Source organism: Podarcis raffonei, chromosome 4 (genome assembly GCF_027172205.1).
Source record: "Podarcis raffonei isolate rPodRaf1 chromosome 4, rPodRaf1.pri, whole genome shotgun sequence".
Taxonomy (NCBI): Eukaryota; Metazoa; Chordata; class Lepidosauria; order Squamata; family Lacertidae; genus Podarcis; species Podarcis raffonei.
This window is the reverse complement of record NC_070605.1, coordinates 61,944,034-61,957,203: the sequence shown is the minus strand read 5'-3', so window position 1 is coordinate 61,957,203 and position 13,170 is coordinate 61,944,034. Positions and strand designations below refer to the sequence as shown.

General features: G+C 40.1%; 1 protein-coding gene across 12 annotated transcripts in view; it reads right to left on the bottom strand.

Annotated features, from left to right (window-relative positions):
* The window catches only part of DMD (dystrophin), a 995,174-nt gene that overhangs the window by 589,845 nt on the left and 392,159 nt on the right, over positions 1 to 13,170 (bottom strand). For all 12 annotated transcript variants that reach the window (XR_008330242.1, XR_008330243.1, XR_008330241.1 and 9 more), the window contains 3 exons: positions 6,892 to 6,993; positions 6,357 to 6,464; positions 2,054 to 2,233 (listed from right to left, as the gene is read on the bottom strand). Coding sequence is in view for 9 of the 12 variants with exons in the window: in XM_053386964.1 (XP_053242939.1) it covers positions 2,054 to 2,233; positions 6,357 to 6,464; positions 6,892 to 6,993 (390 nt within the window). In the remaining 3 variants the exon portion in view is untranslated. The remainder of the gene's footprint in view (positions 1 to 2,053; positions 2,234 to 6,356; positions 6,465 to 6,891; positions 6,994 to 13,170) is intronic.

The following is a 13,170-nucleotide window of genomic DNA, read 5'->3' as shown; positions in this document are numbered from 1 at the left end:
AGAACTGACCTCCGGAATGAATTAAGTACTTAACCCGAGGTACCACTGTAATACATGCTGGGTGAAGAAAACCCTGCCCTGTCTCTAGTGTGCACAGCAATGTAATAAAGCAACTTGAATAGCGGCAGGGGGGAACAACCTTGTTGTGTTGCAGATTGCTAATGTGTACATAGCCTAAGTTATAAAAGGCAACTACTAGCCTGCTTGCAACTTGAGTTTGCAGTGCTTGGCACTGTCAGGGGAACAGTCAGCCCAGGCTATTCCCTGCAGTGATCTTAATGGCTTGCGCTTGGCTGTCGTCAGTACATGCAATCCTCAGTTGCAAAGGCAACCCAACTTAGCCTCAGACACCCCATGAGAAGTGGTTCCACTAAATTGCATAGGGAGATAATCTATAACAAAACTATGATGGCAAGAAAATTATTGTGAGAATAGGTCACCAACTGCAAAAGAACCTGTTGTTCTACAAATTTTTTACAGACTGGATTACCTCTTGCAATTTTTGCAGATGCAGCTATCAAAGGCAGGCCGGGATAGGTGCCTACTTGAGTTTGACAGCTTGATTTTTGAAGGTTTTTTTTTAAAGGGAAGGAAGGGCGAAACTGGTTTTCTGTGGCTTGGATTAATGGGCTGGAAAATAATTCAGTGGCTTGAAAAGCCTGCCTTGCTAGCTGTCCCAAAACATATTCAAGTGGCATCCCTTACTATTAAAAACATGCCTTCGCTAATGCTTCATGCAAATTGATGAGTGCTAAAAGTTTATTTCTCAATTTCACAAGGAGATAAAATCCCTGGCATTCTTCTGCTTTGTAGTAAACAGTAAACCAGTCCAAAAATGGAGGCAATTTGCATTCAGATAATTTAAATGTGCAGCTTGTGAGGTTTTCCCTGACAGGCCAAATATCAATTTATTAGATCAATAAATTAATGCCAAGACGTAAGAAACAGCAGATTTATCAGATTCTGCCTTCAGATGTTACCTTTATGTTGCAGTATGTATAGCAAAATGATGAGACCTACTCCATAGCCCAAACCCATGCAAAACACAGCATTGCGAAATTTATAGCAATGTTCAAATAACATTTGGGAGTTCTTTCTCAGCCAAACAGCTGAGGATTTTTGAAGAAGCCCATCATGTTTTGATACGTTTAACAAAAATCATGAATGCAGTTCTGAGCATCTATACGCTGGCACCAAATTTCATCTGAAGCAGTATTTGAAACAAACAGCTTCATTGGCAATATTGGGAGTGGCTTCATATTCCTATTTAAATTAACAAACAAATTCGTATTCCTATTTAAATTAACAAATAAAGTCACTCTACTAATATTTGGAATGGAGCATACATAAGAAATTGCACACAATTTTATTTAACTGGTGCTGAACCTTAAATTTGTTACCCAGCAAATTAATGATTTATTAGATTGGCTATAGAGATCTCTGTTCCATTTTCTATCACTAACATGGTGTGGCATCTCTATAGTAACCATTTATCAGCAATGGTAGTAGTAGCCACCCTATTTTCCTCTCCTTACACGTGAGTAACTGTTAACCTTGAACAAGCATGTGGGTGTTTCTATCACATTTGGTTTTTATGGTTTTTATGGCAGAGGCATCTATTTCTTATACTACAACAAAGCCTGAATCCAACAAAATCCTTAAAAGATGGAACCAGAAAATTGTGTGTGCACTTGCACATGTAAAATATAAATGTGCATGTGCCAGTCTACCCTTATGATACACATTAGTTCACACAACAGCTTTTATCAAGGTAAAAAATGAAGAACCCCCTAACTGTGCAAAACATATTTGTAGAACCAAAAATATTTCATGGACTTTTTGTGAATATCTGAAAGCCTGGTGAGGCAGAGTGGAAAACCCTGTGGAAATGAAAGGACAGGTTTCACACACCCCTATTCTAGTTCAGAAGAAGCTCATGTCTAAAACAAGCTCAGAATGAAAAAGATTTGAAACTTTGCCAATTTCACTTCAGTCACTTCACAGGCATATGATTTAACTGTCATCAGCTGACAGGACAATAGTGATGACAAACCTGCTTAGAACTGCTCTCCAGTTTCTGTGCCAAACTATCCCAACGCTGAGCCACATTTTCCAACCACCCTTCCAGCTTTTGAGATAGTGCTTTACTCTTCACAGCTGAAAGGAGATCTTGGCTGAGTGAGTTGAGTTTATCCATAGTCTTTCTCTTGATTTCCAGTTCTCCTTTCAATATCTGTAAAATAGAAGAAGTCATTCAGGAAACGCGCTATTAATTGATTGATGTACTGGTACATCTTAAAAAGAGCAGGAGATGGTAAAAATATGATGTGATGTGTACAATGGGCAAGAAAATAAACTGTATTCCAAAACATCTGGGAAGCAACAGGTAAGGGAGAAGATTGGACTACACAAGCACCTAGACTTGACATAATGCCTCTATGCCATATTCTGAGGCTCCTAAAGAATTATTTTATTAAAAAGTGTAGCTTACTGCACAGTCCTTCTTGCAGCTACAACTATGAAAGCATGATTTACTGTAAAAAGGAATGTTGTTATAGTGAGACCATTAGAAATTATGAGCAACACGTGTTTTTCGGTATAAATGTACTAGACTAACTGAGTGCATTTTATGATTTGTTACCGCAATAAGCCTACAATATAAACACTAATGTTAAAAATAAGTTAATGCAAGTATATTCACTAATATACATGCAAAGCAGCAATTCTAAGCAGATTTTCATAGATGACCTTTAAACTAATTGAGTCCCAAAAGACATTTAAATGACAAATGAAGCAGACTTTTAAATGTTAATATGGAATGAAGTATGTGATACAACCCCCTCCCCATTATTATTATGAAGGCGACTACTGGTTGTTTGGGGAGAGTATCTGAAGCTCTGGCCTCAACCAGCCATGCTGGCTTGGGTTGATGAGATTTATAGTCCAAAACATCTTGATGGCACAAGGTAGGCTGCACTAAATTAGCAAATAAAAACTTACTATATTACAGCCTAGGAATTACAAACCAATGTAATTTTCCAGATATAATTTATCCAGAAAAACAGTTAACACTGCTATAATTTCCAGATTTAACATTACTTTGCTCATAACAGAGATGATGTGATATTGTTTATGTCATTTGATTTTTTTTCCTTAAAAAGAAAACTATAGGCTTCTAACAGTCTTAAACATAGTCCAGGTTATCTAGATGCTACTGATACTCTTGGTGTTAAATAAGAGTCAATGAGAAAACTCTTGGAAATCCCTGTGTATTCTTCAACTTATCTTTACACTTACCCAGAATTCATAATAAAAAAAATTAAGTAGGAAATGAGAAAAAAGGTTATGTTTATCAACAATAACTTCATATTGGTAATCAACCTAATGAGTCAGTCGAAGTTGACTGAAAAAGATTTTGAATCAATATTTTTCTTTTTTACACTGAACACAATAATCAAGTATGCCATTTTATTCATTTATGTATTTTTAAAATAGATATCTATAACCTGCCCTTCAGTAAGTGCCAAGGCAGCACACAGTAAACATTAAAACATCATTTCCAATAAACACTAAAACAACAGTAAATCAACATTTAACATCTATATGAAAGCGCTGCGGAAGGTAATCCTGAAATTGGCTTGCGGATGATACTCAATTTTTAATCTCATTTTCATCTCATTTTAGGGAGGCAGTTGAAGTGCCCCAGCCACTCTGGGCAGCTTCCAGCATATATAAAAACATAGTAAAACATTAAACCTTAAGAAGCTTCCCTAAATAATGATAATTTGTTAAAGAGGTTGGATATTGTTAAATTTATTAACTTCTAAATATACAGGCATTCTTTAGGGATTACTTCTGTTCTATTCTGTTTCTACTACTGTTAGTTGCCTTCAGGCTCCTTGGAGAAATAGGCAGGACAAAAATTTTAACACACACATGACCTGAACAAGAGTGATCATAGGGTCACCTATGTGTTGTCAACACGCAGCCCTTTGATAAACCCATGAGGGGTAGTGCAGATCCTTGAGCCAATGTCTGAGTGCTGCAATGGGTTATGAGAAATTACATCCAAGCCAACCTTCAAACTACCACAGGACTGGATGGAAGCTTATATCATCTGTTCTGGGAAACGCCCATATCTTTCCCACAGATTCTCCTTGGCCCTATGGTGCTCTATTGGCAGAAACAGCCAAGGAAGGGATGCCTTTCTCTGTTTTGGTTAGCAAACTGCTCCGAATACTTTTCTCAGATAAGGATTTAATCATGAATTGTGCTATTTTCATCCGGATTTGGGAAGGTTTTAATTGGTTTGCTTTTGTGATTATTGCTCTTTTCATCAATGTTGTTGACCACATCAGATATCATTCTGATGTTAGAGAATAAGGTATATAAATTCAAAATAAAGAATCTAAATTAAATAGACTGTCTCGCTGTTGGTACTTTTCAAACACATCGTAGAATAGAGTTGCCTCAATGAGCTATGCCTCAAGAGTGGTTTGTCTCCCTCTTACCCCTAGTTCTGGCGCTTACATTGGTTGATCAAAAGGCTGTACCAATATTCCTTAGGTTTTTCAATTAACAGGAAACAAATATGTTTCTCAGAAATAAGAAAAGGGGTGAGCTTTTCAAACGCTAATTGAATGATTGTCATTTGATTGGGGTCACATCCACACCATATAATTAAAGTAATGGCTTCCTCGCAACCATCCTGGTAACTATAATTTGCAGAGGGTAGTTAAACTACAAAACTTGCTATAATTTTAACTCCAATTAATTTCATTTTATTTCCCTAATATTTCTGGTACTGAGTAAAATCTAAAAATCTAAACTTTAGTCAAAGTAAAAGATTAACAAATACAAAGAACACCATCTGGTATCTCTCTCTCTCAGACTCCCTTTAGCAAAAACAAGGATTTGCTTTTTCAAATTGTTCTGCCAGTATTTGCCCTTTTCAATATTATGGGGCTTGTGTTGAGGATTGATATAGATATGTGCTATATTTTAGCCTATGGAAATTTACTCAGGTCATAGGGTTAGGCACAGTTTATCAAGAACAACGTATGCTTAAGGTTATGCTGACAGATGGTCACAATTTTTGATCTCCAATTGTGACATATTTTAATGAACATTAAATTTGTAGTCACCGTGTGAGTCAGCAGGGACGTTTAGCAGCAATTTTAAACCAGCTGTCAGGTACCTGTTAATTAGTTTGAACAATCAAATGGCAAGATCTTTAAAATATATAACCTTTCCATTTTTGCACAACAAAACTGACATTTTAAGGTCTGATTATGGGACCAAACTTACTGTAATAATTTCTAATTTATTTTTAATATATTGAAGGCCACAGTGACTTTTTTCTTTCATATATCCACAACATGAGGCAAGGCTACAATAACTGTAACACTGTTATGTAACCAAAAGAGGCGTCCTACTGCCATCCCTCAATGTGTCTGCGTGGCATGAACCTCAGCAGTTATTTTGGCACCAATAGGAAAACAGAGAGCTGGGTGTGAGATTCAAGCTGTCTTTTTAAAGGCAGCAAATTGTACCTCCTGACATGTTCTTGGCCATTTACCAACATTTGCTGAATGTTGGGCTTTCCAGGTTTGAATTGGTTTTTCATTTCTGCTTGGCTAATACTGTATAGCACTCCTTTTATATTGATCCTACAGTAGCAAGGGCAGAATTGTTTGGCTGGGAATATATACTAATCTGTAAAAGTCACTGGCAGGTCTATCAAGTTATATAAATAATGTAACTATTTACATAAATTAGGATCATTTCAGTGTAAAGGAAACATCAAAACAATGTAAAAAAGATAAATACATTGTTTTTGCAGCTATTAAAAAACTTAATGATGTAAACAAAATCCAGTCATATTCATTTGACTGATGTTTGTTCCTGACCACAGATGAACATGTGAACTACGGCCATTTGCTTTTTCCTTTTCTGTTTTTGTCAGAATTTTCTGACATCCTTAGTGGTGGACAGCTATCAGGAATAGGGCTTTCTCAGTTATGGGTCCTCATTTGTGGGGCTCCTTTGGTTACATATTTGACTGGCACCTACCTTGATGGTTATTAGGCAACAGATAAAAACACTTCTATTCAGCCAAGCATTTAATAACTATTATTGTTATTGATGTTTTATGACTGTGATGACCCAGTTTCCTAGAGATTATTTTTCCTATATTCTTTTCAAAATACTTTATTGTTTTACTATGGCATATATATATATATATATATGAAGTAAGTAAGTTGTGAGATGCCTTCAAGACTATTCTGAAAGATGGAATATAAACGTTTGAAACACATAAACAAACACAGAGAGATATAACAATGTAAAAACCTTACAGCCAACTTTTGCAGATTTTCCAACATTTCTTTCTGATCTTTGAAATCAGTGGTATGGATATTGTTGAGAGCATCTTCCTTCTCAGAAAGCCATGCATCGAAAAGACCCTTAAGAAGAAAAAGAAAATCCTTTAGTAAGACCATACACAAAGTATTGTTAAGCAAAGTATTGTTATTATTAAGAAAGCAACAAATGCAGGGCCGGCCGAATACATTTTGGCACCTAAGACAAGCCACAAAATGGTGTCCTCCCTGCCAGGGAAGGAGGAGTGAGTGAAGGCCTGCCTCTGGAACAAGGTGGGAAGAGACCAACAGTTCCTCCTATTCGCCAAGAGGCTACTGTAGAGATGGCATTGCTGGGGATGCCAGGAGGCAGCCAGCAGATCCAGCTTCCAAGGAATGCACCACAGCTGCCACTGCCACTGTGGCAGCAGCAGCAGCAGCAACAACAACAGGCAAAGCATTCCTTGGAGGCTTCACCTTGCCTCATGGATGGGTTGGCTCTGAACAAATTGGTACTGCTAACATTCCTCACCTGTTCTTCAGTAAATTGCAGCCATTTTCGAAGGACATCTTGGAGTAGAAACCAGCGATCCTCTGTCCATCTGCAAATTGTAGCCCAGCGGTCTCCTAAATGCTAAAAAGAAAAGGTAGAACATTGTAAATATGCTATAGTATTGCTTTAAGCTCAACCATTTCACCTGGCGCTGAATACATTTGAGAAAATAAGCTGTAACTTTTTCAGTAACATTCTAAGGGTCCCTATAAGTCCATAAAATATACGGCCTTGAAGTCTTGTTTGATGAAGCACATTACTGAATTGCAATAATAAAATTATAGAATTAAAAAGATCAGCCATGTTAATATTAAAAGTATGGCTAGTACTCTATGAAGTATATTAAACATTGTGCATAAGCGTACAATGCTTCTAAACACTGTAATGTTGAAAAACACATGTAAAAATATAACTTGTAACTGCTTACCAGCTAATTATATTAGTTTATTCTCTTTTTTCTAATCTTAGCAAATTTCAAAATATGAAATAACCCACTGAGACCTTCAAATTAAAAAGTGTACAACAGAGTTTGTATTTCTTATAGCAGAGGCATTTATAATTAGATAGACTATTATGAAGACGCTGATGTTTTGGATTACACCGGGAGCCTAAACATGTGGGCAGAAGCTTGCATGTCAAAAGCCAGCAATAAACCATACAGGGTAAGTGAACTGTTTATTGGATGAAACATGATCTGCTCAGGAGTGCCAGCAATTCTTCTTCAGCAAGTCTTGCCCCATGAGGCAGTTGCAGAGACTAAAGGTCCCTGCCTTCCCGCAGCTGCCTAAGTCTCCTCTCTGCCTCTTGGCCTCCCTCTGATTCTGAATTTTCCTCTGCCACACCCTGTTACCTCTTCAGCTTCCAAAACCACCTCCTCTCAGTCTTCCCTCTCTGGCCATTCATCATCACCCTATCACCAATCCCAGGATTCTGAGTCTTCTTCCCTTGGGGGTTCTCCAGTTGGTAGTGCCCACCATTTGTCTGCATCAGTCTATAACATTGTAATTACTTGTAGCAGCCGCTGATTCTAAAATATGCTATGGCCAGAATAAGGCTACACATCCACATGATATGGCTGCCAGCCTGCCCACTCTGGCAATGCACAGCAGCACCAGATAAGAACAAGGGCACTGCTATGACTGCTTTCCTATTCTCTGCGGCTGAACAAGAATCCCAGTATTCCTGGAACAAGGACAGTGATTTATAGAAAGGAATGGAATGTGGCTTTCTACCAGACAGCAGTTGTCAGAAGCCTTTAGCTTCACCCTTCTGACCACTTGGAAGCTTTTCTCCTACTTTAAAGGGTTCTTCCACAGATGCATCGTCATCATTTGATGGCAGGCAATTATGTGCACATTTGCCGGGCCATGAAATCTTGCACCTCTGGCAAACTATTATCTTATATTACACAATTTCCAAACTGAATACTTTGGAACAGGTAATTTCATATACAGTGGTACCTCGGGTTAAAAACGTAATTCGTTCTGGAGGTCCGTTCTTAACCTGAGGCGCGCTTTCGCTCATGGGGCCTCCCACTGCTGCTGCGCTGCCAGCGCATGATTTTCATTCTCATTCTGGGGCAAAGTTCTTAACCCGAGGTACTACTTCTGGGTAAGCGGAGTTTGTAACCCAGAGCATTTGTAACCCGAGGTACCACTGTATTCAGCTACCAGTTATAAAGTATACTGTCATAATGCTGTCAGACAAGAATGCGCAAAGTGAGGCATTAATTCTTTACTGTCAAAAGTACAGTTACAAGTCATAAAAAGGCATGCCCATTAGTCCTGCGTCTCTCAGCTACTCCTAGGTTTGCACCCGATGAGGCAGTTGCCTCAGCAGAGAGGCACGCCCCCAACCTCAGCTTATGTATCTCCTCCAGCCAAGCTGCACACAAGCAGGCGAAGACTCCGCCTTAGTGTAACCTTCTGCTCCTCCCACTTCAATCCACTTCTGGTCCTGGGAGACAGTGAAGCAGCAGAGGTGAGGGCAGAAGGAGGTGAGGAGGTGTGGAACCCCTTGACTCTACATCAAGTTTTTAAAAAATTATAGTGATATACCTGCTTTGCAGGCTTCCCTGATATACTACAGTGGCATGCTGTGCTTCATATTTCCTTATTACTGTCCATTGGAATTAATTTATTTGCCCTTATTTTAATACTATGACAATTTATATTGCACACTTCTCTGAAAAAGGTGTGTGCGTGTGTGTGCGTATGCCCACCCACACCTATATATATACACACATATATATATACTTGAGTCAACTTCACTTTATATGTATAAAAAAGTATTCCACACAAGCTCCACACAAGGTCTGTGCTCTCTCTTTAGAAAGCGTGTTCTCCTTCATGGAGAGCACGTGTTGCGGTGGGGGCCACCAGGACACTCCAAAGTTGGGGGTGGGCTAATTGATTGTTGGCCACTGATGCGATTGGGGCTTCCCTTGTTGTTGGGAAGAAGTTAATGTTGCCATTTCTTGATTGACAGCCAGAAATGCTAAAACTCCTTGCACGAGGCTAGGGCTTCCTCTTTTTGACCGTGCATCGGATTGCCCGTCCCCCCCTCCCTAGAATTAGGATTTTTCGCTTTGACCTTGCTATGCCTGTCATGGGGTCGTCTGCTCTTGGGGCAGGGGCCCGGTATGAATTTTGTCCATCTGGCTGATTGGCTGGGGCCATTTGGTTTTTGCCTACTGCGTAGCAAATCGTCACAACTTGTAAGGTTGTGGTTAGGCATTGGTTTATGGTTTGGTTGGTTGAGGGGCAGTGGTTGAGTGCCTGCCCTTGGTAGGTTGAGTGCTTGCCCCTCTAATGCTGCTGCTGCAAAGGATTCCGTTAAAGGAATTGGGGGCTAACTATTGCTTGTCCACTCTGTCAAGGGGGCTCGGGCCATAGCAATGAGCTCCTGGTTGCATTTGGGGGGAGGGCAGGTTCCCTGCTCCGTCATTACCCCAAGTGTATTCCCCTATTCTGACTTTCGCATCGTGCGGAATGTCAGTCTGTCCCCCATGGTGGGGGCAGATAGTCGCAACCAATGCCTAAGCAACCACTCACAAATTTGTATTTTAATAAAGTTGTGGCCAAAATTATGCCAAAAATCTTAAACAAAAAATTCTGTGTGATGTGTGAGTTATTGGGGTGGCCCTAGGGACCTTGACACGCAACTGTGTTCCTTTAAACTAGAAGCCAGCACCAAGTGAAACGATTAAAGGACACTCAGACTTGGCACTTTCTTTGATACAATACTGTCCAATTTGCATGCTGGAAGAGGCTTCACATGCTACACCAAATCAAAACAAGATGACAAAGTCTACTTGAAATTAGCATGACTTCAAAGAGAAGCAAGAATTACACTGCTCCGAGAATCACATATCAACTGTTTGACAAGATGCAAAGTGTTGAAACAATCAGACTGATCGAATAACAACATTGGTAAGAATTACAATTCAGTAGCAGAACAATTAAATATTAGGGGCTTTTGAAGTAATATTTGGTAACATCAAATAATAATCAAATCTCCTCTTAAGTAATATTGACATGAAGCAGGTGCCTTCGATGTACTCTTTCTAAGAGCCTGCTTTAAACATTTTTGTTTAGGTAAGCCTATTCAGGCACATATATGTTGGTGTGTTTTTAACACTTTTCAGTTTACTGTTAATTCTAATTATGCTTTAAAAGTTATAAATTGCTTGCTTTTCACTTTTTATTGATAATATTTCTTGTAAATTTCATAGAGGTTTTATTACAATCAAGCAGTATATAAATTTTGTAAAATAATATTTATTCAAAAGCCATTGAAAATGTTTCTTTAGACATTTCTTCCTAAATTAGCCTCATTTGCCTTCAGTGATCTCAGCACATAGCCAAATCTGACATCATGACACGTCATAACCAATAATTGTGGTCACCAGAATTCCAAAGTCATTGAGATCATTATTTGACTGGTCCAAGAAACATTGCTCCAAAACTGACTCAGTTTCATTGGTCATTAGTGATGCTGTCATGTTGTAAAATCTAGCTGAATGCATCATTCTGTTCATTGATTCTTACTCGACAGGCATATGACTGTCTCACGAAGAAGATAACCCAGTAATAAAATAAGAAAAAGACAACCACAATGGTGGAGGAGCATCAATAGATAGGAGAAATGAAGCTAGTGAATAAAGAAAAGTTAATATTTGCACAGGTAAGATTTTGGAGGGAAATTTATGCCACAAACATACACATACAGGAAAAATATTTACTCACTAGCAAAGGTATTTATACTCACCTCCCTGGTCCTGAAACTACACTACAGTTTTAGCCATACATTTATTTATTTTTTGGTGTGTTTTGTTTTTAATGTAAAAAAATAGCACAACAGTCAATAACGAACTGGGAAAGCAATCTTCAAAACAGGACTAAAAACTAAAGTAAGCTAGAGCCAGATAATATCATTCAGAAATCAAGCCAAAGGCCTGGTAAAAATGTTTTAATATAGCAAACAACAACAACAACAACAACAACACCCTCCACCCCCAGAAACAACAACTAGAAGGTTGTTCTTTCAGCGTTGTATTTCAAAGGTGGGTGCCAATACTCAGATTCACACAAAACGCACCTCAGAAAGAGGTGGGACACAAAAGGGGGTCTCCCCAGCTGATATTATTGGACAGGAAAGATGATACAGTCCTTTAGCTTTCCTGGTCCCCAGTCAGCAGCACACTGAGCTTTGCCCCTCCTCCTTTCAGTTACCGGCAGCAACACTCAACACTGGTAAGTCAGGGGAGCAATGCTGTCCCACCAACTGCTCTTGTATCTTTCACATACAAATGGCAAAAGATTCCAAACCTCTGGGTAATTTCCCTGTGGTTACTTGCAATGCCTAGCCACACAACTGTAGTTAAGAGCCTGTTCAAGAATTCCTTTAAGGAAAACAGAGTATGAGTGTTGGGTGCACACCTCTCCCTTCACCACATGGAGGAATTAAGCCAATGAACAATGAGAATTATTTTAAAACACATGCAAAAGGTATCTGGCCATCCAATAAAGCCTCCCCCTTCCCAATTCTTTCAATGACAAATCCAGGTATTTTTGGCTCACTGCCCCTACCCCTTTGTGGGATCGCAAAGTCCACCTCAGCACTGCCTATTGGAAAAGGGTGACTGCATTGCCTGAGCACTGTGGAGGAGCAAGAACAAACAGCAGGATGAACCTGATGCTGAATGGGAGGTGGGTTGAAGCAGTGGTGGAGATGAGGATGTCAGAATGTTGGTGGACAAAGCAGTGAATAGACTTTCTAAAATTTTGCTGGACCAGCAAGAAGCTGGAACGATGCCAGGGGCTTCTGCTGTTTTTCTTCACTAGTCCCTCCTCCCTGCCATAAATGCATCAGTGACAGACTCAGTAATCACTAGTGGCAGAACTAGTGGTTTTAGGGACTCCAGCGGTGATGGGTCTGATGTGTGGACCCAAACAGATGGCCAAACATGTGAACCATCACTACAAGGCCTGCATTATTCTCAGGAAGAAACTGGATATCCAGTAGCATGATGTGTTCAAATAAGGTGGCATGGACAGCTTGATACTTTCACCCTGTGTGTGAGGGAGGAGATGAGTGTGTCCAAGACTCTTTACTGGGTTAAGAGTTCTTCCTGGAACATTAGCATTTCTAGTGTGATCAATTCCTCCTTCTTATATTAGCACTTCACCCTTCAGGCTGTCATACTGAGAGAAATGTCTCCAATATGTCCAAGGCATAGATGGGAAAGGAAAGTACCGTATTTTTCGCACCATAGGGCGCAACGGACCATAGGGCGCACCTAGTTTTGGGAGGCGAAAAACAAGAAAAATAATTCTGAACCCCAGAAGCCAGAACAGCAAGAGGGATCTGGCTTCTGGGATACCGTGTGGCTGTTCTGGCTTCTGGGGTAACCGCGCCAAGCCTCTTCAGGGCAGCGGGATGAAGGCTCCCCCTGCCCAAAGAGGCTGCGCAGGGCTAAAGCAGAAGCCAGGACAGACGCGTCGCTGAAGGGGCACTGCGCCTTCTCTCTCTCTGTGCAGCGCCCCTCCTTCACAGGAGAGGTGCTGCGCAGAGAGGGAGAAGGGGCAGTGCCCTTCAGCGAAGCTGGAGAAGGAACAGAAGGAGACCCTTCTGTTCCTCCTCGGGCTTCACTGGACAGGCGCGTCGCTGCGAAGCGGGAGGAGGAACAGGAGACCCTTCTGTTCCTCCTCCAGCTTCGCTTGATAGGCGCGTTGCTCAAGGGGCGCTGCGCCTTCT